At 31.6% G+C, this 25,011-nt stretch overlaps 1 protein-coding gene across 1 annotated transcript; it reads left to right on the top strand.

The window, feature by feature from the left end:
* The first annotated feature begins 1,390 nt into the window (after positions 1-1,390).
* Positions 1,391-24,505, top strand: LOC124372172 (pre-mRNA-processing protein prp40-like). Its single transcript, XM_046830536.1, has 5 exons — positions 1,391-1,592; positions 9,490-9,646; positions 17,797-17,986; positions 18,808-18,891; positions 24,357-24,505. The coding sequence occupies exons 1-5, from the start codon at positions 1,579-1,581 to the stop codon at positions 24,476-24,478; spliced, it is 567 nt and encodes a 188-aa protein (XP_046686492.1). The 5' UTR covers positions 1,391-1,578; the 3' UTR covers positions 24,479-24,505.
* The last annotated feature ends 506 nt before the right edge of the window (positions 24,506-25,011 follow it).

The following is a 25,011-nucleotide window of genomic DNA, read 5'->3' as shown; positions in this document are numbered from 1 at the left end:
GTAGGATGGTTCCAGTCTAGATTAGCAAGCGGAGAGAGGAGGTTGTGCCGGAGTCGTTGTGCGGCTACCGTGTAGTGTAGACCGGGTAGAAGTGTATGTAGATCGTTTAGGCTTAAGCGTAATAGTTAGGGAACTTTCGGAACCATGTCTAAATTATTAGTTTATCTTTCCTCATTAAAGCTGGTTAGGTTTGGATTGGAGAAATCTAGTGGCGGATACTCAGTAAATACTCGTAATTAGTTCTCTGAAAAGGTGCCCACTTCAGGTCGCGACAACACGCGATTGCAATACTAAGTTGGAACTTTTTTTAGATGGGCACAAATCCACAGCTGATAATATCTAATATTAATTTATGAAATGAAATACACTGCTTTTGAAGCTGAGGGCAGGCTTTATCAATTTACCAGAATTCCATTTGGGGTGACAGATGATGGTGTAGCTTGTTTCCAGAGGGTGATAGATGGCATTATATAATCTGAAAATCTAGATGGAACCTTTGGATATTTAGATGACATTACAATGTGTGGCAAGGATCAACATATTAACCTAAACAAGTTCCTTGCGGCTGTCAATAAATTCGGACTTACCATAAATGATAAGTCTATTCTCTCCAGTCAATAAAACTATCAGGTTATGAGATAAATAACATAACTATTGACCTGATCAGGACAAACTTAAACCAATAGAAAATCTACCACTGCCTACAGCTATTGGTTTGCCTACAGAAGAACTATTGGTATGATATTGCATTATTCTAAGTGGACATCGCACTAGTCTATTCAGACAAAGTTAAATACAAACTAAAACATTTTAGTACCATGTCAGGCTGCCTCAGACTTCAAAAACTTGAAACAAGAAATAATGAAATCAGCCATTTCTGCTATAGATGAAAGTAGTTTGTTTGACGTTGAAACAGATCATCTGTGCATTCCATTGCTTGCATGATAATAGTCTCGGTTACTGAGTAACCTGTTGCCTGTTGCTAGAAAGACGTTATGACAACACCAAATCTTTCAGCCTAGTTGTTACTACGATAACAGAGCGTAACTGGTAACAAAACCATATCCCGGTAATAGGTTACCACCGAATAACGACATTACTGACAATAATACTGTACGTTATACATATACGGCCCATTTCTAAGCCACGCCACATACACAGTGGATACCAATGAGTGCGATATTAGTCTGTGGGAATCCTGCCTAAAGAGAAGGCGTAAACAAAGTAATACAGTCTACCGAGCAGTCATTGGACTAAAGATCTGTAATTGAGGCGTTATTAATGATATCTAAAACACTGCTAACCGCTTATTAGTTACCAATAAGTGCTTTTTCGCGTTTTAGTTTAGGGAACTGTTATTTATTGTTAAAGTATGGATCTACTTATAACTGAAAAGAATCGTTAACGTGTTCTCTAAAATCACTGTGCTGTGATTTTTTTTTCACTGTAAAAAATAACAGTTCTGTTAGACCTATTTAGATTCCCATCATGCTATTATGTTGAGTGTTGTCTGTTGTGTTGTGTTGTGGTTAAGACTTTTACGAGGTGTTGAGAGCGGTATTTGAGAGGGTTGTACTTATGATCAGAAATTTGTAGGTATTTTTAATTTAATCTAAGAAACTAACCCCTAACATGTAAGTAATATACAAAGTGATTATTTAACTTTATTTCCATTAACACAATGTGGTTTCAAAATATGAATAGTAGCCTAGCCTATGCCAATTTTCTAGATGAAACTAGTAATAACAATTTTGGGGATTGACTTAAATAAGGGGCCTATATTTGTTATTCAGTTATTTATATTGAATGTTTTGAGATTGTTTGTAAGAAATGAATAATTTGATATTACAATTTATTTAAATTAACATATATTTTCAATGTATTAATTATTAAATGTTGAAGTAAACATAAACAACAAGAAGTAACTCATTTTTGCAGAACTTGTAAATTGCGATAAATGAGAATATGGGGTAATTGTGAAAGTAATGGCCGGAGGAGTGGCAAAATAAGAGTTTAGTTTTGCGTTATTAACTTATTGGAATCATCCTACAGAACAAAACCATATAAGGTTTGACGGGATGGAAATGAGAAATAACGAAGTTGTAGAACATAAAAATTGGAACAACTGTTCATGTGCGGACTAATATTTTCATGTTGTACATCCGCGTTGGGCTTCTCATGGCCTTTTGTAACCGTGATTCAACCTCGTGATGACATCATCAGATGTGGGAAACATTAATGAAAAACAATACTGTAATGAGCAGAATTTTGACCCAAATGAACAATGTTTTTCTTAATTTCAAGCTACAAATTAATTAATTTTTATCTGGTTGTGACAAGTGCCTCTGGCCATCAGCGTGGGCTGCTGTCAGTGCTGACCCACGCTAGTGTCAACGAAAGCAAAACATCCCTCGAGATATAGTACCGATCAGTAAAATATCAAATTCTAGAGGGGCTGATCAGAAATATAAATTGAAATGTAATGTAAAGAAATTTATGTAAAGTGTAAAAAACATAATATCATGAAAACCTCTAATATTAATATATAAATGGACATTAATAGAGAACACTTACCATTAGTGTGTTGGCGGATAGAGCTGAGCGGCAGCAACAAAAAGGTGGTGGAGCCTGGTATCTAGGTGAGGGTATTTGGCCTTGAAAAGGAATTCTGCCAGGTACCTGACAAAATCACCCCAGACACCATAACGAGGAATGTTCGCCCTGACTTCTCGCCAGTGTCTTTCAATGGTGTTTGTAGGTTCACTGGTATCTGGGTCAACAAAAATAATGGAATGATTGTTGGGAGAAGTGCCTGAATCCCTCGTCACGAGACAGTAGTAGGCCTTCCGACAGTCCCTAACAATTATCGTACCTGAAAAAACCCTTTCTTTAATTATATCAAGCAGGGTGTACCTGTCACGTTGTTCAACAGGAACAAGGAAGGAATCTCTGCTCTGCCTTTCGATTCCCCCAAAAACCCAATGTCTCTTCTGCCGCGATTGTATTTTCTCCTTCCAAATTTGGCCTCATCAATTTCAATGACTGTCAGAGGACAGCCAATGTTGTTGAATTATGATTGGAAATACACTTCGTGGCAGTAAGAATACCAGTCCACCACAGAATGTGCAGAAGCACCAAACTCCCAACCAAATATAGCGTTGTCTCGGTCGCTTCAAATGCAACATATATCACACGGCTCTTAAATGACATCTACCTAGTGATACTGATACCTAGTGATAGTGTGTACGTGTATTTATTATTTATGTATATAATTATATCTTGAATTGTTGAAATTTAAAAGTTTAATGATTGAGGTTTTCAATTACATTACAATTTCGTACAAATAAAATAAATGACACGTTTTTCTTCTAAAGATTAGTACTTCAAAATTTGAAACAAGTCTACAGTAGGCCTCTGAAATTGTATTATGTACAAGGCCTGTTCTCCCATGTTATGTAACACTCACTAGTGTCAGGTATGGTGTGGGTGATCTGTTTGAGATACATTATTTCTGAGCTTACAGTGATATTTAGAAATGAAAACAAATTTTCATACATCAGTGGTCCAAATAAATCCATATAGATCCTAATAAACCCATTTCATGTGATAAATTTTCTGACTTAGTTTTTCCGTTAATCTTATATGATTTATTAGGATTGTTTGGTTTTCCTCTAAATTACTGGCTGGTGTCAAGCTCCAAACACAACAGGATCTCGAGGATTCAGTTTATTTATCCACTATGTATCTGGAGGGAGATTAACCCACTCACAAGGTGGCAGGGAGGGTCCTGCTCCTTTACTTGCATTAATCTTATCAGTATTCAACATTTTTATAAATGACTAAAAATAAATTTAAAAATGTGTGAAATTATAATTATTTTTTAAGCATGTTTAATACATATGAATGAAGCCATCAAGCACTAGAGAGGGTGGAGGTTTACATGACTCGCTGATATAATAATTTAATTTGCATATTTTTGATGGTGTGTTTTCAACTAGTGAAAAATAAACCACAATATCCATACAAATCAAGGAATTTCAAACCTATAGTAAACTAAATGAATTACAGGACCTTGTCAATTTCCATATATTAAGCATTGATCATCTAATGTAAGATAGGGATTGAAGTACTGTTGATAACAATATCTTGTTACCTCTATCGTTGAAATGAAATAATTAATTAATTAAATAAATTAAGCCATCTCAGACTTTCTATAATGCAATAAAAAATAATATGGTGATGAAAGTTGACTTTTTTGTAAAGTAATTGTATTGTTGCTCAAGGTTTGTAAAAACAAATTAAATTTATTTATCTGTGCCACCTGATACCGTAACTTGCAGCACTTGTAAATGTTGGTAACTGAAATAGTTTTAGTTTCGGGGAATTATAGTTCCTACAAGTGTACTGTGACAGGGCTTAAATAAATTGTTTTTTATATTTTTTAAACTATTTTCATTTAGTACATCATTAGTTACCGTGAATAAATAATGTACTCGTTTAAATAAATAATAAATGAAAGTTGCTGTGAATTTATTCCAGGTTTCAATTACTTTAATTTCATTTTAAAATTATTAATTTTAACTCCCAAAAAACTAAATTCATAAAGGCCTAACTAGAGGGCTGCTTGCTAGTAATAAATAATGTTAAAAACAATGAGCATGCAAGTCGCAAAAAGTTTGAATATTTGTCGTTGTACTTTTAACGTTAAAGAAACTATATCTTAAAGCGACTAACAGGCAAAGGTGTTCTTGACTTATAAACCGTGATAGGTCAGATAAACCTCCTCAAAACGGTTATAAATTTAATGGAATTACAATACTCACAACATGTGGTAATCACAATAAACTAATGTCAAAAAGCAAGGACGGCTCAGTTTTAGTGGATTGTGTGTGTTCATTCCTTGATCTGCTATTCCTGTTGTAGCCATCCCCCTAGGCTCGTAAAATGACTATTGAAACCGCAGTAAATGTGACAACTGTCTTAACCATCTGAGTAGCCTTGTCCCTAACACAGTCAGCTTTAATGATTGAGTAATTTCTGCAAATAACGTATTACATGATATTAATCTGTTTTAACACGGACACAGTTAGTTACATGCTTAAATCATAATAGATTAAAATGACAATTGTTCCATAGAATTAAGTGTTACCTTGATTTATTGATTGTATACCTTCCAATTCGACACTTGACCTTTCCTTTCACTGACTTTTCTGGACACTACTAAATTACTATTAACCATTAATACATCCTGTAATAATAATTCCCCCCTAAGCCCCTCCTGCTCGCCCTAATAATAGTTTTCATCATATTCATATTGACCAGCTGCCCTAAATAATTGCAATGTTTTACTACTAATTATCAGCCCTGAAGTGATGCAGATTCTGCCCAAATCCCAAATACTGCCTGCTTTGTAGTTCGTACCATGTGTGGTTTGGTCACTGTGACTACAGCCGCTCCTGGTGGCAATACGCAAAATGCAGCCTTGAAAGAACGATGACCGACTCTGTAACACGTCCCAGAAGAGCGGCGCAAAACCATAATATCAAGGAGGGAATAATCCATAACAACAAAGTAAGGGTAAAACCACATAGAGAGCATCAATGACATAAATCAGGTGTGCCCACTGCAGTAAATCTACCAGGAAAGTATCTGCTACATGTCAAGTTAGCTGTCATGTAATATGACAAACCATCCCACACAGGATATGTCCACTAACAACACCAGTAATATTTAACATAATATTTTAATTTTGAGTGAAAACGAAACAAATTTTTGACAGAAGTTCTTTTGTCACAGCTAGTTTTATTTATGTTTTGAATACACAACACTTACCTATTTTACTTACCTCTATTTATATTTTATAAATGTACTTGCTGTATATTAATCTCACCTAACTTTGTGTATTCTACTTGTAAAACTCTTAGAAGCCATTGTTTTTCACAATTATGCAATTATTACATATCATGTTTGCAACTTAATCCTATCCTTATCTTCATTATAAAATATTATTAGTTCATATTTGTGAATTATTAGTATGTGAACATACTTACAAATCTAATTACGCTCGCTATCGACCTTTTATTGACATTTACGTATTGTACCTATTCCCGTTGTCATTTGTATACATGCCACAATATGTAGAAATACAAGTTAACACTATATGTAGGAACTATGAAAACTTGTTATTTCTTCTAGCCCTAGCAACAAAATATTAAGAGGTAAACAAAAATTGAAAAAAATTAATTTGGGTACTAGTGGCTTAAATAAGTGAGGAATCAGTTTTTCAAAATTTATATTATAATTCTCAAAGTATTAACCACTTGTTTACTTGGATCCAAATTTGTTGCTACATTGTCTTCGAGGCAAATGTAAAACATTTTTAAAGATATTACTATCTTGATAATCACACATCTAAATTACAGAGGGTCTGTTCAAGAATGCAACAGGGCATCAATGTTGATATCAATGTTTTAAGAGTTTAGATTTGGTCTCCCAATGCTTACAGGAACCTAGACAGGGTTCCCAAATGTCAAAAGTTCAAAGTTCCCTTTGTTGGTAAAGTTTACACGGAATACGATAAAATCACTCTAGTAGAAAGACCCTACTAAAAATTTTCAGCAGTTTTTGGAAACAACAATTAAATGTTTGAAAAAGTGGTTTGATTTCTAAGATACTAATTCTCTTTATATTTTACGACCAATGCCTCTAAACCATAAGCTCCAATTCACAGACTTCTCAGCTATTGTTGAACAACTGGAGCTTGAAGACGTGTCCTTAGACAACTTGTATGATGAATGTTGCGTAGTGAAAGGCTGTGTTGACAGTGGTAAATGAGTAGCACAGGTTGCAGTAAATGAAATGAGTGTGGACAGAAAATAACAAATGGTATCCAAGCAAACCTTTCACCAAATAAAGTCGAATTCAAATAGAAAAATTAGTTTGTTTACATTCAAATGTTATGATAAGAACGAAACGTTTCATAATTCAAATTATTAAACTGGCACTAAACAGCTGTTGGCAGCTATAATGTAACAAACTTTCTGAAACATCTGTTTACATTTAATTCATTGGTAGTCTAATGCAGACAGTAAATAAAACTTTAATATATAAATTTTACTCCAGATTGCGCCAGTGACGAATTAAAATCATCTAATGCATTAAATACTGTTATAAAACTGACCTTAATGAACAAAGTTATGAATATTTTCACATAAGTTACTTTAAACTGGTGGGCTTCCTTGACATTATGATATTACATTTTAACAATGGCTTACGGAATTTGGTACAGGTATAGCTTTTTGTCTGAATTAATATTTATAGTGCTTTTTACCACCCATAACACATTCATTTCACCAAATAAAGTCGAATTCAAATTGAAAAATTAGTTTGTTTACATTCGAATGTTTTGATAAGAACGAAACGTATTGTGGCAGCTGTTGACAGCTATAGTTCGACAAACTTTCTGAAACATCTGTTTACATTTGAATTTTATCAATAATAAGTAAACAGTGCTTGATCGGTAGTGTAATGCAGATAGTAAATACAACATTAATATATAAATTTTACTACAGATTGCACCAGTGTCGAATTAAAATCATCTAATGCATTAAATACTGTTATAAAAATAACATTAATGAACAAAGTTATGAATGTTTTCACATAAGTTACTTTAAACTGGTGGACTTCCTTGACATTGTGATATTACATTTTAACAATGGCTTACGGAAAAACAAAGAAACGAATACTAACATACCTCACCTTAACGATTCATTCTTTCCCTGGCTACAGTCCAAAAAACAAGTGTAACGCAAAACTTTAATAATGATTATTTTGGAATGTTGCATAACCTTACATAAGAAGTAGGTAATACTTCCCCCTAGGTCGTAATAGGCTTTTCAGTCCTAGCAAACTTAACTATGTCAACATGATTTTGACTGAAGTAGATTTCCGAGAACTAGATAATCGAACGTATATAAAATTTGATCGAGGCAATATGGCAAGCTAAACTGTGACAGTAGGTAAGTGAATTTAAATGGTCTTAAGTAGGCACTATTTAACCGAAGTAGGCATCTCGGTCGTACATAAGTATATATATATATATATTTCTTCTTCGTCAGAACAACAAGGCAAACTCTACTATAGTACTGGAAATATCTTAGACGAAATATATGACAAGGACTGGAAATATACGCTTTTTGACTGAAGTAAGTTTCCGAGACCTGTGTGATCGGAGATTTGTGTTTTCTTAATTGGATGACAAGGCAGATTCAGCTGTGTCGTTATATATATAATTAATTAAAACGATAAATGCTCCTACACGTGTCAAACATGATATAATAATTAAGTTAAACTCTGATACTATTTACAATGAACTTAATAATATCTACCTGATGTATGCCTACTTACGTTTTAAAATGTTTGTAGGACTCCCATCATATTACATCATAATTGCTTTTACTAAGTAATATAAGGACTTTGGTTCTAAAAATTGTGTGCGAAGCCGCGGGTAACAGCTAGTATATTATAACATAAATTCTAAAATAATTAATCTTTTTGGTTTTATGAATAAGTATGTATTAATATTCACTACTTGACTTTATAAATACAAAAAATATATAATTTTTATATATATATATATAAATATAATCTAAAAAACTACTGAAAAGGAAAACGTGATACATATAGAAACCCATATGTATAACAAATTATATATGTGTATATTGAATCATTTTCTCTACACTGCTGAATGGATGAATGTTACCTTAATTATGACGAACTTGTTTTCGAATGCTAGTGGTACAGGCATGGTGAGGACTGCTTTTTTTTTTGCTGAAGTCAAATTCATCTCTCGGGTAGGTCACTTTGTCTTCTGGTGTGGAGGGGAGGAGTTCATTTTTTGCATTTCTGGCTTCTCCTTTTCTTTTCTTTCAGTATTCAGCGGAGAAAGAAATGTGATTTTTTATGTTGTGTATATAAAAGATTTGGTCTTGTTTGCTGTTGGTTTGTTTTAGTTCTAATATTAATGGATTATTCTGTTTGTATTTGTAAATATTAAGATTTTCCTAAATGTTCATTTTAAGCTCTCTTTGTTTCCGGATGTTATAACTTGGATGTCATTAATTGGTGATAATTTTCTAATGCTTGAGTTACTAATTTGGATTTATGTATTTTTGGGTTTTATAATTTTTTTTTTGTTCTCTGTATCTTTGAGCTCATTTTTTCTTTGTCTTCCTTGTATAAATATTATTGTGGACATTGCATTCAATTTTATATTCTGTTTTGGTCTTTATCTTCAAGTGGCAAATTGTTGTTAAAAACTTTTGGTCTGGATCGTTAAAAAGTTTTGTCATTTGTTTTGTCTGATTTCTAATATAACTAAATGTTGTCCATATCTTGGAATAGGTTTGATTGGTTTGTTTGGTGCTTATATACATGTTTTACATATACCTCCAAGGGTATATGTATTTATAATTTCGAAAATTTTTCTAGAATGAGCAGCTCAAGTAAAACAACTTCTCCTATTTGGGCAAAGGAAATGTCAACCAAGAGAAACCAGCCATACTATTATAACATCATAACCAAAGAGTCAGTGTGGGAGAAACCAGAAGGCTGCGAAATAATAGATAAGACCCAACAGACACCTGTGGTAAGTTTAAATTTGCTTTGAGTAACTGTAATTTTACTTTTTGTAGTTTAACAATTTATATGATTTAATTTTCTTTACTTAAGCACATTAAACCGGTTGTATTTTTAAATTAAAACTGTGCTGCTGTTCCTTTCCATATTTCTTCATCTGCTTTTTGGCTTAAGTCCTACTCCAATCCATTGTCTTGTAAAACTGATAAAAGTAGTGTCGTGTAGTGTTAGTAAAGGATAGCATCAACTTATCCAGTGATGTGGGTGGCATGGGATTTAAAATAAGTTATTACACCACTTGGAGGGGGGAGGAGAGTCGGGGGAGAGTAGTATCACAGGAAAGTGGGAGGTACCACGGAGGGAAGAGGGCTTCTCCTGAAAACATTTTTTTAAATGGAAACCTTTTAGAATGGAAATTACATTATACGCACTTCCAAACTTCTACAATCTAAAAACTTGTAAATTTGCTTATACAGCTGAATGTTGTAAATGAATATTACTGCTGCATCAGAGTTGCTTAGAATAAATCCTTTTTACACTGTTTAGGTAGAGATTCCGAAAAATTCCATTTTTTTAAAATTTGTTTACCATACTGTATAGGTTATCTTTTAATTTGTTGGAACATGATGAATATTTTGATAATAAAATCTATAATTTTATAATATTAAGACTCTTTACTTACCTATTCTTGAACAATTCCATCCTTAAAGTTTTGAAGCAAACCTGCTGATGAAGTTATATTCTTTCTTTTTAAGATTCAAGATTCATGTTGTATATTTATATCATTAAGGACATTTGCAGATTATGCAACAGGCAAAGTCAAACTATGCTATTGTATAGGTATATTATACACAATAAGATTAGAAACATATTTCCAAACCAATTCACTTGTGTAATATAAGTAAAATATTTTATAATATTAATACAAGAACTGTAAAAAAGAAATAAAGTACATCTTTTTATTAATTAAAATCCTAGAACTATTTAAAACAGATTTAAAACACTAATGAGCTAATATCATAGCTCTGGTAATCACACACAGAGTGAACATCCCATGCTCTTTCTGGTAACTTGTTAAATAGTTTTATTCTCAAAAACACATGACTATTTTAAATTTTATTTGATCTAAATGAGGACATGTCGAACAGGTATTTATTTCTCCTGTGGTATGCCTATGAAACATCTTGTCTATTTATAAAAACTATTCATATTTTCATTTACTTGGAGTAACAAACAATAAATATACAGGCTTGGCAATGTCATAATTTGAGTCATTAAAGGTTCCTTTTATGTAGATATAAAAGCAAGGTTGTCGAAATCACCTTCCATTGGGCGCTTAAACTTGAAAAACCATCAAATGCTCATATGACCTCTATAAAATAATGAATGTTATAGAGGTTATTGTTTATAATGTTTAGCACTGCAGTTATTTTACATTAGTTAAAAGTTTGTTAAATGATCAATGAAGAACAAAACTAAAACATGGTTATTAACCCTTTTAGCGTTAATCGACAAAATGTTGTCACGTTTTAAACCGTTTATGTAGTGTTAATCAACAAAATTTTGTCAATCAAACATTGCATTCGGGAAGAAACAACGCTAATGAAAACTACAGTTTTATTCTTCTTTTATTATCATGGTTGTGACGTAGCAAGTTGATCATTTCAAATGTACCAAAAAGTCGTCTGTTTGTTGTGAATGCCATCTTGCTGACATTCTTTACATTTACTTCTCTGCCGAGCCGTGTATAATTGTAAGTTTTAGTAGTTTTATTCGTGTTTTAGTATGGTATTAAATGTGTGGTGTCGTTGGACACTACAATAGTGGAAATAAATATATGTTTAGAATAAAGAAATATCTTTTTACTGAAATCTGTTTGATAAATTATCAGTTCTGGGGTAGCCTATTGGAAAATTACTTAGCCAAACTTCATGTCACTTAATAAAAATTATTTCAATTCTATCTCAGCAAAGTTCAGGCTGATTTAAATAAAGATTAGCTACTTTAGTAACATTGTGTTTGTTATTGTGGGTTTGAATTTTTTTTTCTAAACTGGTGCACATTGTTACATTTTCTATTGGAATTTTGTATTATTCCACATATTTAGATATAGTTTATGGGCTTCTAAAACTAAATAAAATTTGCTGTCATTTATAAACCATACATGTATAAATGTTCATTTAATACAAACTTTCAAAATTATATTGTACTTTGCCATATGAAAAGTTTTCATAAAGTTTTTTGAATAATGACAAAAAGTAACTTTTTATACTTTTTAAAAAACTAGTTATGGATATATTTCATTGCTTCTGTATTGTTCATTACATTCTGTAAGAAAAATATGCCATACAACATATATTCATGTACAATTGTATCAGCAAAACTTGAATTACCTACCTCTTGCATATACACTTGATTTTCATAATTGATGCACATAAATGCTTTTTGTTTTATAGCTTTATTATGGTTCCATGTTTTTCTGAAACTAGATGACATTTGAGACAAACTGGCTATCTCACATTTACATTTTGATAGGCATGGTCCTCCTCCCAAATTTTAGAAATATTTTTGCAAAATTTTCATTTAATTAAAAATTTGTTATGGCCCTACTTTAAATACAAATATTTTATGTTTAATTTTGAACAAAAAAAAATACATGTTTATGTTTATTGCACGACTATTAACCCAGGCAACATTGCCTGCGCCACAGAATGTTACATTATACTTAGGTATTTTATTTTTGTTGTCAAAGGCACTAATTACAGCAGGCCATGGTGAATGACCTTTACCATTGGCAAAACTCTATCCCCGAATTTATATTTATTAAAATCATTATTCTTTGTAACCATTGACATTTTTAGTATTAATATATTTAATATTAAATAGCAACAACATATATAATCAATAACATTTATATAATTAAAATTGATTTTAAATTATATATCAGTTATATTCAAGTATATTATTTCTTTTCATTTAGTATTATAGACATATATTGTGCAGAGTAGTGTAGAAGTGTCAGATAAGAATGCAATCAAAGCTGAGTTCAATAACACAGGTGCTTAAAAAATGCAAGGCCAACTGTTATCAGTGATCTAGTCCTCTCTCAGTTGAAACTTAGCCAGGTAGCTAGTTTGGATAAAACCTGTTAGTTTGAATAGATCCCAGAGGTCAAGATAAAAAACTTTCCTCTTCCTCCTTTTATTACATTTAGGTTTTTATCAAGACAGATGATTTATATTGCAAGGTTTAGATAGGTAATGTGCATTAGTGTTCAAAATTAAAAATACATATTGCAAAATGTGTATAACGAAGTTTGTGAAAAGTGTAATAAATATCCAGACTATTCACAGAAAACCAGTGGTTTCAGTACCAGGAAACAGTGAGTAATTTAGTTTATTACTTGTATCTTTTAAACCCTAAAAAACTATGTGGATTTCAATAAGTATAAATATTATGGTACTTATCAAAAACTTTATCCTGCACTTAAAACACTATTACAGTTCTTACATACATAAAATATAAAAGAAAGTAGTTGCTTTAAAATCATTTGAGTTGTAACTTGATGTATTTACACATTCATTAATATATTCACACAAGGAAAAACCATACTATAGTAATATTTAACACTTTTTAAATTCAAATGTTAAAATATCTATTTAAATTTATTGAAATTAAGATTTTTGCTTAGATGGACATTTTACTTGCTATTGCTGGACATGGAGATAACTTTTATTCGGTTATATGGGTCTGATGATGTGTTCCTTGAGCACAAAAGGCTTCACAGAAATAAAAAAGTATATTAATGGAGTGTTTGTTTTTAAATGTATAAATAATTCCCAATAAGAAAAGAGCTTCTAGAATGTATTTGTAACTATGTTGAAAAAGAAGGAAACTAATGTACAAGTAGAACCTCAAAATAATTGTTTTTACAAATGTTTTTGGATTTGTATATGTAAATATGTTGGGTTTTTATATTTAAAATGTTCCTTGTATCATTCCTAGCAACTTATGAGATTTTTATATTTAAATGACCTATTTGTACTATAAATTAATATTAATACCATTTGAAAAAAAAATATATTTATATTAATATCAATAATATTAATTGATACAAATGTTATTGATTTATATCTGCAATATTTTAACTTGTTCTTCCAATATTATTTCAATATTCTGGAACTATCACCCAAGATTTGGGTTGTTTTTTACTAAGAATAAGTACCAGAGGACATTAATACTTGAATAAATTTAAATTGAATAATTAATTAAGATTTTCATTTCATGAATTTATTAATTTAATTTAGTATTTAAGTATTTGAATATTTTTTAGACACCTTATCTCATAATTACAAGGACTGTTTATCAACCTCTGATGTATTATATAAATAAAACAATGAACATGTGAAATAAATTTATGATCAAAAGTTACATACATATATGCTTAAGTTTTAACATAACCACCATTTAAATTGAGGTATTTGCCATACCGGGTTACAAGCTTTCCAATAATCTCTTTATAGAATGTTGCTGTAGTGACTTGAGATGGGTTTCCACAGCATTTCAGAGTGCATTGTATGTTCGGCAGCTCTCCCCTCCAAGCCACTTCTTGAATTAAGAAGGCAAGTGAGTTGTTTGTTGGTAGGTCAGGATTATAGACTGGATGGTAAAAGATGTTCTACTGAAATCTGTTAAAAAACCGTTTTATCAGGACAACATTGTGAGGATGGTCATGGATAAAGAGAATTCCAGAAGTGAGATTCCTCTTCTTTTGTTTTGAATGGGTCCCAGCAACCGCTGATGTATTTCACAAGCCTTCTGTATTTATCATGGTCTAAAAGCAGAACACCTTTCTGGTGTCAAAACACTAGCCATAATCTTTCTGTTGTTAAAGGATTTTTTTTAGAGGGGGTTTATTTGGAGTATTTCAATACATCCATTGTTGTGACTTGTTTATTTTCTGGTATGTCATACAGAACCCATGTCGCCTGAATACATATATTGTTGTGACTTGTTTATTTTCTGGTATGTCATACAGAACCCATGTCCGCCTGAATACATATATTGTTGTGACTTGTTTATTTTCTGGTATGTCATACAGAACCCATGTCACCTGAATACATATATTATTGTGACTTGTTTATTTTCTGGTATGTAATGCAGAACCCATGTTGCCTGAATACATCTATTATTGTGACTAATTGTTTATTTTCTGGTATGTGATACAGAACCCATGTTGCCTCCTGTCCAAAAGTCTTTTCAAAAACCTGACAGGAGAATTGATTGTAGTTGCCATGTTTACATGTTGTTAGATGAACTCGTAATGGCATCAGACACAAGATAGTGCATGATGTATAAGCAGAAAGAGTACCTAGTTGATTTCTATGCACGATTGAAACATATCGTTCAATTAGCTGTTTCACAGCACAATCCTTGCATAATACAGGGTTTTTAGGAATGAATATCAGAGTTTTAACACTTTATTGTTTCTTTTTTACATATAACTTAAAATGAATATAATCCATACATCAAATTAAAGAGCAACTCAAACAGTCCTTGGTTTTGTTGTGTCACCTGTACACTTGGAGATGCAATGTTTCCTACTACATCCGTTAGAAAGCACTGGTAGCAAAAATTGGTGGCTTGTGACCAGAAGGCTTTTTGTGTTTTGAATTTTGCAAAGACTGAATCTGTAGTAACTGCAATGTGCATCCATATAAAGTTCTGTTGTGATCCTCCAAGTGATAATAACATCCGTAGATGGTATCATCTGTTTGAAGATACTGGCCGTCTTTCCAAAGGAAAGGGTACGAGATGACTAATGGGTAGTGAAGAGTTTTGAGCGAGTGAGAGAGAAATTGCGTTTAACACGTAGCTCACACAAATCAGTTTTGTAAGGCTAGTAGTGAATTAGCAATTCTAGTAATGACTGTGTACCGAATGGATGAAACACATGGGGTTAGATATCACTGCGGTCGTAGAAATAAATACTTGATTTGCAAAGTTTACTTGTAAGTTTATTGTGGCAATTAAAACCTGTAAGCATTACTTCTAGATGAAAAAATAAAATTATATCTTGCCACATTGCTGCCAAATTAGAGTAATAATGAACTAAAATTATATCTTGGGGGTTAAGCCTAGTGGTTCCAATTTTCTATGGAATTTTGCCTACAAACTCAATAATTTACTTTTAACTTTACATTTGACTTCCTTTCACATTGATGTCGACTCACACACTCGGCATCAGCATCAAGGCTCAACATTACAGTCGGAAAAAGTGAAGATTAGTAGACCAGAAGTTTAAAACATGAATACTTGAAGCTAAAGAGCACTCGTAAACTCACCTAAAACCAAATCACAACTGTATTAGCCATTAATTAAGACAACTTATAATCACAACAACATGGTCTTGTCAGAAGGACATCACCACAACTATTATCTGTATTAATCTTCCAAATAAACATTGTCAAAGGCAAGTTACTTTACTAGTTACAATTTTACTTCATATTGAATTTAAATTAGATGTCTCGCATGAAAGGGCTAATTTATAATACAAAAATATAAATTTTACCTACAGACAAGGTGCACAAGATGTTGCTTGGCAGCAAGATGTTTAGGTACAAAGTTCGAGAGAGAAAAGATTATTATGCGTGCCAATTAGGTTATTAATCCGTCAAGAATTTAGTTCCAAGAACATCAGATTAAACTTATACTAAACCAGTAACGAGTTACAGGGTTGCAAAAAGTATGTATTATATAAAATGAAACTAAATAACGATACAACTGTTTAGAAAGTTTTACGGAAATGCTTACAACTGCGGCCTTATCATTTGAAGCTGTTACAGGATCTAAAACCTGCAGACTATCGTTTATGTGCCAATTTTGCAAACGAATTGTTGTTGCACAACAATGAAAATTTTCTGGATCTTGTCGTTTTCAGTGATGAATCAACATTTCACCTCAGTAGACATGTGAACACTCAAAGTGTGCATATCTTGGGTTCAGAAGATGGTACAATTGCAGTGAGACTCTCCTAAATTTATTGTTTTTTGTGCCACATCTGTAACCTGAAAGTTTATGGGCCTTTCTTTTTTGGAGAAGGAACTGTAAATGGTATTTCATATCTTAATGCATTAGAACTATGGATATTTCCTCAATTGAAAGAAGATCAAATTCATTTGGCAGCAAGATGGTGCACCAACCGCCTCAACTGACATAACTCAGTAAACAATTGGTTGAATGTCACTGTACTTGACTGGTGGATTGGCTGCAAGGGGCCTAAATGACAGAGCTTATTACCCATGCCCTCCACGTTTACTCAACCTGACGCCATGTGATTTTTACCTTTGGGAATTCATAAAGGATTGTGTGTATCTGTCTCCGTTACCGGCTGACCTATCCGACTTAAAGGGACAGGATTGAAGCTGCTGCTGCAAGAATCACTCCAGGCACATTGATCAAAGTTTGGGCTATCGACTTGATGTGTGCCGTGTGACGAATAGAGCTCACATTGAACACCTGTAAGCTTGTTGGTTATAACTATTTGAGTTGCTCTATAATTTTATATATTAATTATAATTTTAAGTTTTATAAAAATAAAAGTACTAAACGTTTAAAACTCTAATATTAATTTATAAACACACGGTACATAAGTACACTTTGCTCTAATTTGAATTATGAAAATAAGGATTCAACTGATTGGTTTCGTCAATAAGTATAATCAGCCAAGATATGGTATTGTGTTTGGGTTACAATCAATTTGTATAATTAGGTGTAGATGATCTGGACAGAGATTAGATGGACCTAATAGTTTCTAGAGCCTCCTCAAGTGGGGGAATAGTAGAATTAAGATTTATGAGAATGGTAGGACAGTGTGGAAATCTCATCTGCTGAATTAATGTGGGTAGAGAGCCAATATGGATAATGGGGCCCAAGAGGAAGCTCAGTGAAGTTATATGTTTACGATTTATTGTCATTCACTTGCTATCCTGATTCACTCATCATGAATATTCAAATCTAAACTTACCAAAATTTGTCAATATTAATAGCATAATGTTTTTAGTGGATATTTATCATTACTTGCTGACTGACTGAATAAGTTGTAAACAAGCACAATATGTCACATATTTAATTTATTAACATGAATTTGTAATCTTTCAGAAAGAAGATATAGTACAACCATCGGAAGAGGATTCCGATAATGATGATCTGGTGAAGTATGTTAAAAATCCAGAAGCAATAAAAAACACAGTAAATTTAAGTGAAATGGCGAGGAATATTTTAGAGGAAATGGTAGAAATGAAGAGAAAAGAGTTAAATTTAAAAAAAGCAAAGAACCAAAATAACAAAGGTAATAATTAACAATAATTGGTTATAATTACTTGTTTAAGAATTCACTTTCACTGCCGGTCTGTACCTAGTATCTTGAGTAGTCTCACCATACAGCATGCCTTTTGGTTATTAGCTATAAAGAACAGTAGGTTTTAATATTAATTTCAATATAAACTTAGGAAGCTGAACCTAGTTTAAAAAAGGCTACTATAAAAAAAATCACAAACGTAAAGTTGTCATATGAATCACGGTCAGTAAGGACCGCCAGAAAGTGCAGTTGAGGGAGGAGCCTATTTGGCATGTAACCAACCAATGTGGTCTGAGCGACGTTGCCAAACTATAAAGGGCCTACTTGAGAGTAATTGTATTTTTATATTACAAATAAAAATACTTTTGAATTAGTAAAACCATAGCTTTAAATTACGTAGTACATGGTACCTTACAGGAAAAGAATGAACAATCACTAAAAAAATAAATTTAACTTAAGTGTAGTAAATTTTGTAAATATTTGAGAATTGCTTTTAAATCACAGTCATTTATTAGAGTCAAAGCTCAAATACGTCAGAGTGACATACATGATTGAACAATTGATGAGTATAAGATTTCAGACACCACCAACCTGTAGGTATGGACACAACCTGTAATTTAACCTGAGCTGTGCGAGAGATCAGTTAGGGCCACACTTAGTGGTCTACTAAGGCCTAAGGTTTAAAATATATTCTGATCTCGTCTTAAATGTGCATGTTGAAGCTCTTTTACTTCTGGCATAACATTTACTAAATATATAAGAATGTTCTTGATACTGATTGTTATTTTTTGTATTGTTTGGTGGACACTTAGATGAAGAAAGTAAACAAAATTCCGAAGTTCATAAAAAAGCTGCCACTGATGAAGTTGAACCCCGTTGCTCAAGAGATAACCGAAGTAAGTATTGCTTTTTACTTAGTTTACAGTTTAAAAAATGAATGGTGAAGAAAATGATTTATTAAACAAGTTAAATTTAAGAGACAGTGAATTGTTGTGTAAGGTAAATTGATAATGTGTGCAAAAACACGTTAGTTTCATTGTGAATGTTGAGTATAGCTCTAGTTCACTTTCCAATTACACGTAGCATCTGTAATCTGATACTGTCGAAGACGACTCCTGAAATCTTGAGTCATGTTTCTTCTGAAGGGATACAAAAATAGTCGGGGGCGAAGAAACAAAGTAGCTCAAAATGAAATCTTTGCATCTTTAAGTGCACTCAATTGTGCACCTGATGAGAAAGTACAGTTTTTTACAAAGCAGGATAATTTTTCCTTTGAGTTTTTATAGTAGATCAAATGTGATAAAATATTTTTGTGTGTGCAGGATCAACAATCAGGCTTTCCTTGAATTTATTGTAGGTTTGGATCATAGAACTATAAATAATTTTTACTTTTAGAACCCTTAGCAGCATAAATTATAAGTATCCAATGGTCACCTGCTTCATATAAATGACTTTTCTCCAAGTATACAAAATAAATGTAAATAGTATAGTGATTTTTTATTTAATAACACAAGTTACTTTTAAAATCAGTTTATCTTAAGAAAACTGATTAGGTCCTTCCTACATACCAACCTCATTAAATCTGTAGCCTTCTTTGTTTTGTGAAAATGAATGTTTAAACCTCATTTAAATTAATTCCTTTTCTATTAAGTGCTTAAATTGGTTATACTCAACCTTTTACAATGGCCATTCTTAATAAAATCTGAATTTTATACAACCTAAAAAATCTCCAGTAATCTCCAAGAAGGTTTGAGCCAATAAATCATATTTGATGTATATATCGTTGATATGGTTTTGATAATTTTTTGTGGTGAACAGTTAATTCAGAATCAAGGTGGGAGTGTTTTTCTTGAACACAGTAAAATATAATCAGCTTTATCACACCCAGATGGGCTCTGGACCTTGACATTTGGAAACTGAATCTGTTAACTATTATGTATTTTACTGTATAGATGTACTGTCAGTACAGTATAATAAATAATTAACAGTAATGATAAGGTAACTAAACCAATAACACTGTTTTTAAAAGAAGTAAAACTTGACTTAGAATATTTGTTAAAGTATTAAAATAAACAGTCTATTTTGAAACCTATAAGTTTGAGATATTGATGTGTTAAAAATATTTTTGTTGGTTGATTTATGAATTTTCAAAGTTTTAGTTTCGTTAAAATAACACCAAACACCTTTACCCTTATTTGTTGTAATTGACAAAAACTGGAAGTTATTGCTAGCAAATTGTTTGCTTTACAAAATCTAAATGCAGAAATAAACTAGCTACATTTTAATGTAACATCTGTTGTTGTAGCTCTTAATTAATCTAGTTAGTTTGTGGTTAACGTTCAAACTCCGGTGTCTCTATTGTATATCTCTACTATTTTGATCCACGAGTAGGTCTAATTTATTTAGGTATTTTTATATAAATAAGTCTAATATATGGCATTGAGTAATAAAGTAATCTTTGTTTCTTGTGTCATAAGCATGTAAATCTTTGTATTAAAAAAAAAAATGACTGCTTTGCATATAAAAACTACCTGAAATACATATAAAGTAAATACATTCAATATATTTCGTTCCTTACATTTTTCTTTACATGATTTATTATGTTCCATATTTGAAATAATTTGTATTGCTTTATTGTGCCTTTTAAAGTTTTTTGTAATGCTAACAATCTCAAAACTCATCCTGCTTATCATTACAACATGTTTCAATCCATGAAAGCTGATCACCAATGACAAAAACAAAAAACAGGTTTTTCTTGTAATATTGATCCATGAAAGTGAATAAGGCCTCAGGTAACAAGTAACTTTTATAAATTATATGACAAGTTTTTACATTGAGATTGTAACAAACAACATATCTAGTTTTCAATTTTTCAAGTTGCTATCCATTGTACATACAAAAGTTTATCTATGTGAACCAAGAAGTTATGTAGCAATGATATAGACTTTAAATTACAGTAAAAAATTAAGCAACACAAACAAAATAAAAATTACAGCAACAAAATTAAAAAAATAATAAAAAACCAGAAAATTAACCAAGTTGTGTCAAATATAAAATACAAAAAAATGTATTACACAGCTATTTCCTGGACTACAAAAATATAACAATATTATGAAAATTGCCCATTAGGTCTTGTATTACTCCCCAGATACCAAAAATTTACATACAGAGCTATTTAAAACAAGTATAAAAATGTAATTTATTGTGGTTGAATACAATAATAATGTTTGATACAAGCAAAATTTTATTAAGTTTTTAAATTGTTACAAATAAAATATGAATTAATTTAGCATAAATTGATTAAACTAGATACGTTTTTATTTGTACCATATAGTTTAACAGGTTTCCAGAAATATTCTATAAGTAATATGCAAGAAAATGCAATAATAATATCTAATCAATGATAGAAATATATACACAGGGAGGAAATAAAAAGGCAACTAAGAATGTTAATTATGCTCAGACCCAGTGATAAGCATTGATAAGATGTAGATGGCATGTTCTTCAGGACTGGAAAAAAGCAAGTTAAGATTAGTCAGAGATAATAAAATGATGGTGATTACAGTCCATTATAGTTACAATCACCAAACACATGAACATGTTTGGTAATAATTCAGAAGTTCATTTAGTTACTGTCAATGCCTTGTCTCTATACTGATAAGATTCTAGATACCTAGTACAATTATAATATATGTCCTTTGTTATAAACCTTTTTTTTGAATTTTATATACAAAGGTATAATTGTTTTTTAAGCTTTCTTCAATCTTATCTGTGGAAAAGCTGTTGTAAGTGCAAAGTACATGGTGCATCCCTAAAAAATAGCACCAAGATTGTACTCCTCAATATGCATTGCTTTGCTTTCTTACTACTCAACTATGCTATCGCCAGATACTAAATTGAAACACAATAAAATGCTTAGCTGTTTTTGGATGGATGTTCAGTTTGAATGTCTTTAATTCGCAGTACTATTTTCACCCTTCGACAACTGCCATACTATTCATTAAATTCCAAGATGTTTTCTGTTTGCAACTAAGCACACCCTCTATTCCATTCATACTACAGAGATTTCTTATTAACTGTACTTTTATTAAGTTAACTTTTCCGATCTTAAGCTTCTCACTGATAAATTTTTGTTTTTCAATCTTTTTAAATACCAGTTTGATGTAATATAATATCAATTTTGATGCATTAAGGGTTGGTTTTACAAACACTTCTATCTATAGATTGTGTTTATCCATTCAAACAAATTGCTAGAAGCTATATTATTATTAAATTTGATATTATTTTTCCCTGAGAAGGGTATGGCGTGTATTTCTGAGTCTCCACGTTCCTAATCTCCCAAGAATTTTTCGGGAAGATCTCTGGCCTGTAAACAATCCTAATATAAAGCTTAACTTTTTTGGCAGTGTTAACTTGTGCATTATTTTTCCCAAAGGGGTTATGTACAGCTTTGACTGTCTGTCAGTGAGTATTCACAATTCCCTGTCCTGAAATTGGGAGGAGACAGATTTCACACCTGTGAATGTAAGACCTGACAGTAAGTCTTAACTCGTCATTTTTCTTGATGACTTCACAGTCCGGCATTGATTTGTGCTTTACCTTATTTTATTTTGTTGGCTCCTTCAGCACTTCTACATCTTATTACAAGCCTCGAATCAAACCCGCAGGCTGATAGCCTTCGAAGTGTGTGTACTCCCTGTTTGTTCAAATGACTCATTCCATTTGTTTCTCACATGGCGTCTATTTTCCACTAACTAATCTAACTTAACTGTGACACATCCCACCCACTAATATAAATGTGAAAGTTTGAATGTTTGGAGGTTTGTCCCCGAATCACGCTGAAACTGCTATACGGATTGTGCTGAAATTTGGTACAGGTATAGCTTTTTTGTCTGAATTAATATTTTAAGAGTGCTTTTTTACCACCCATAACACATTCATTTCACCAAATAAAGTCGAATTCAAATTGAAAAATTAGTTTGTTTACATTCGAATGTTTTGATAAGAACGAAAACGTATTGTGGCAGCTGTTGACAGCTATAGTTCGACAAACTTTTCTGAAACATCTGTTTACATTTGAATTTTATCAATAATAAGTAAACAGTGCTTGATCGGTAGTGTAATGCAGATAGTAAATACAACATTAATATATAAATTTTACTACAGATTGCACCAGTGACGAATTAAAATCATCTCATGCATTAAATACTGTTATAAAACTAACCTTAATGAACAAAGTTATGAATGTTTTCACATAAGTTACTTTAAACTGGTGGACTTCCTTGACATTGTGATATTACATTTTAACAATGGCTTACGGAAAAACAAAGAAACGAATACTAACATACCTCACCTTAACGATTCATTCTTTCCCTGGCTACAGTCCAAAAAACAAGTGTAACGCAAAACTTTAATAATGATTATTTTGGAATGTTGCATAACCTTACATAAGAAGTAGGTAAGAACTTCCCCCTAGGTCGTAATAGGCTTTTCAGTCCTAGCAAACTTAACTATGTCAACATGATTTTGACTGAAGTAGATTTCCGAGAACTAGATAATCGAACGTATATAAAAATTTGATCGAGGCAATATGGCAAGCTAAACTGTGACAGTAGGTAAGAGAATTTAAATGGTCTTAAGTAGGCACTATTTAAACCGAAGTAGGCATCTCGGTCGTACATAAGTATAATATATATATATATATATATATATATATTTTCTTCTTCGTCAGAACAATAAGGCAAACTCTACTATAGTACTGGAAATATCTTAGACGAAATATATGACAAGGACTGGAAATATACGCTTTTTGACCGAAGTAAGTTTCCGAGACCTGTGTGATCCGAGATTTGTGTTTTCTTAATCGGATGACAAGGCAGATTCAGCTGTGTCGTTATATATATAATTAATTAAAACGATAAATGCTCCTACACGTGTCAAACATGATATAATAATTAAGTTAAACTTTGATACTATTTACCACGAACTTAAATAATATCTACCTGATGTATGCCTACTTACGTTTTAATAATTTTTATAGGACTCCCAATCATATTACATCATAATTTGCTATTATTAAGTAATATAAGGACTTTGATTCTAAGATTGCGTGCGAAGCCGCAGGTAACAGCTAAGTGATAAATATGTGCTCATTGTGACATGATTGCAGTATATAAGAAGGAAGAAACTGAGGTAAGGAAAACGTTATAAAGGCCTGTTCTTATCATCAACATATATATCATGCCATCCTTTCATCCTAATTAAAAAAAAAATATATTATTTTAAGTTTATATTTTACTGATATTTTGCTGATTGTACATCAGCTAGATATATTTTGCTGATATCATACTATTTGTTTCAGCTCAAGATCATCTTGAAGGAACAAATGTTAACTTTCAACGGAAACGAAAGTTATCTTCTAGCACAGGTATTAACTTAGTTCATCATTTCAAACTGAGAGTGATAAATTGCTACATTTTTTAGTAAATAATGAAATATATTTATTAGCTCGTTCAACAAAGAATCATGTGGTATCATATAGAACCAGACTTTAAAAGCCACCATATTCTCTGACCAAAGTGAATTTTATAAATAATGAGAATCAAGAATCTTTATTGTCATCCCACATAACAATGTATTGACAACGTCAGAATAGCACTAGTAGGCCTAAATAAATATATAAATATGACCAACATATAGGAGCACATAAATAAATTAAAAATTAAAATTAAAATTTAAAATTAAGTTAAAATTAAAATTAAAATAGCCTACAACAAAACAGGTTTATAAATCACATGGCACATAAAAAATCAACATTAGCAAAATTTACATGAAAATGCAATCACTTATATACTACAGGAATAAAATTCTTCTACAGAATAAAAAGCTTTTTCTGTTTAACCATTTAGTCATTGAATTCTTAAAATTTTTACATGAAATGTTTCTTACAACTAATGGTAAACTTATTAAAGAGTTTTAACGCCTAAATAAAAAATATGCACCGTGTGTATTTAGAT

This window comes from Homalodisca vitripennis, unplaced genomic scaffold (assembly GCF_021130785.1).
Source record: "Homalodisca vitripennis isolate AUS2020 unplaced genomic scaffold, UT_GWSS_2.1 ScUCBcl_2699;HRSCAF=7714, whole genome shotgun sequence".
In the NCBI taxonomy this organism is placed as follows: Eukaryota; Metazoa; Arthropoda; class Insecta; order Hemiptera; family Cicadellidae; genus Homalodisca; species Homalodisca vitripennis.
Note: the sequence above shows the minus strand (reverse complement) of the source record. Positions and strands in the feature narration are given on the sequence as shown.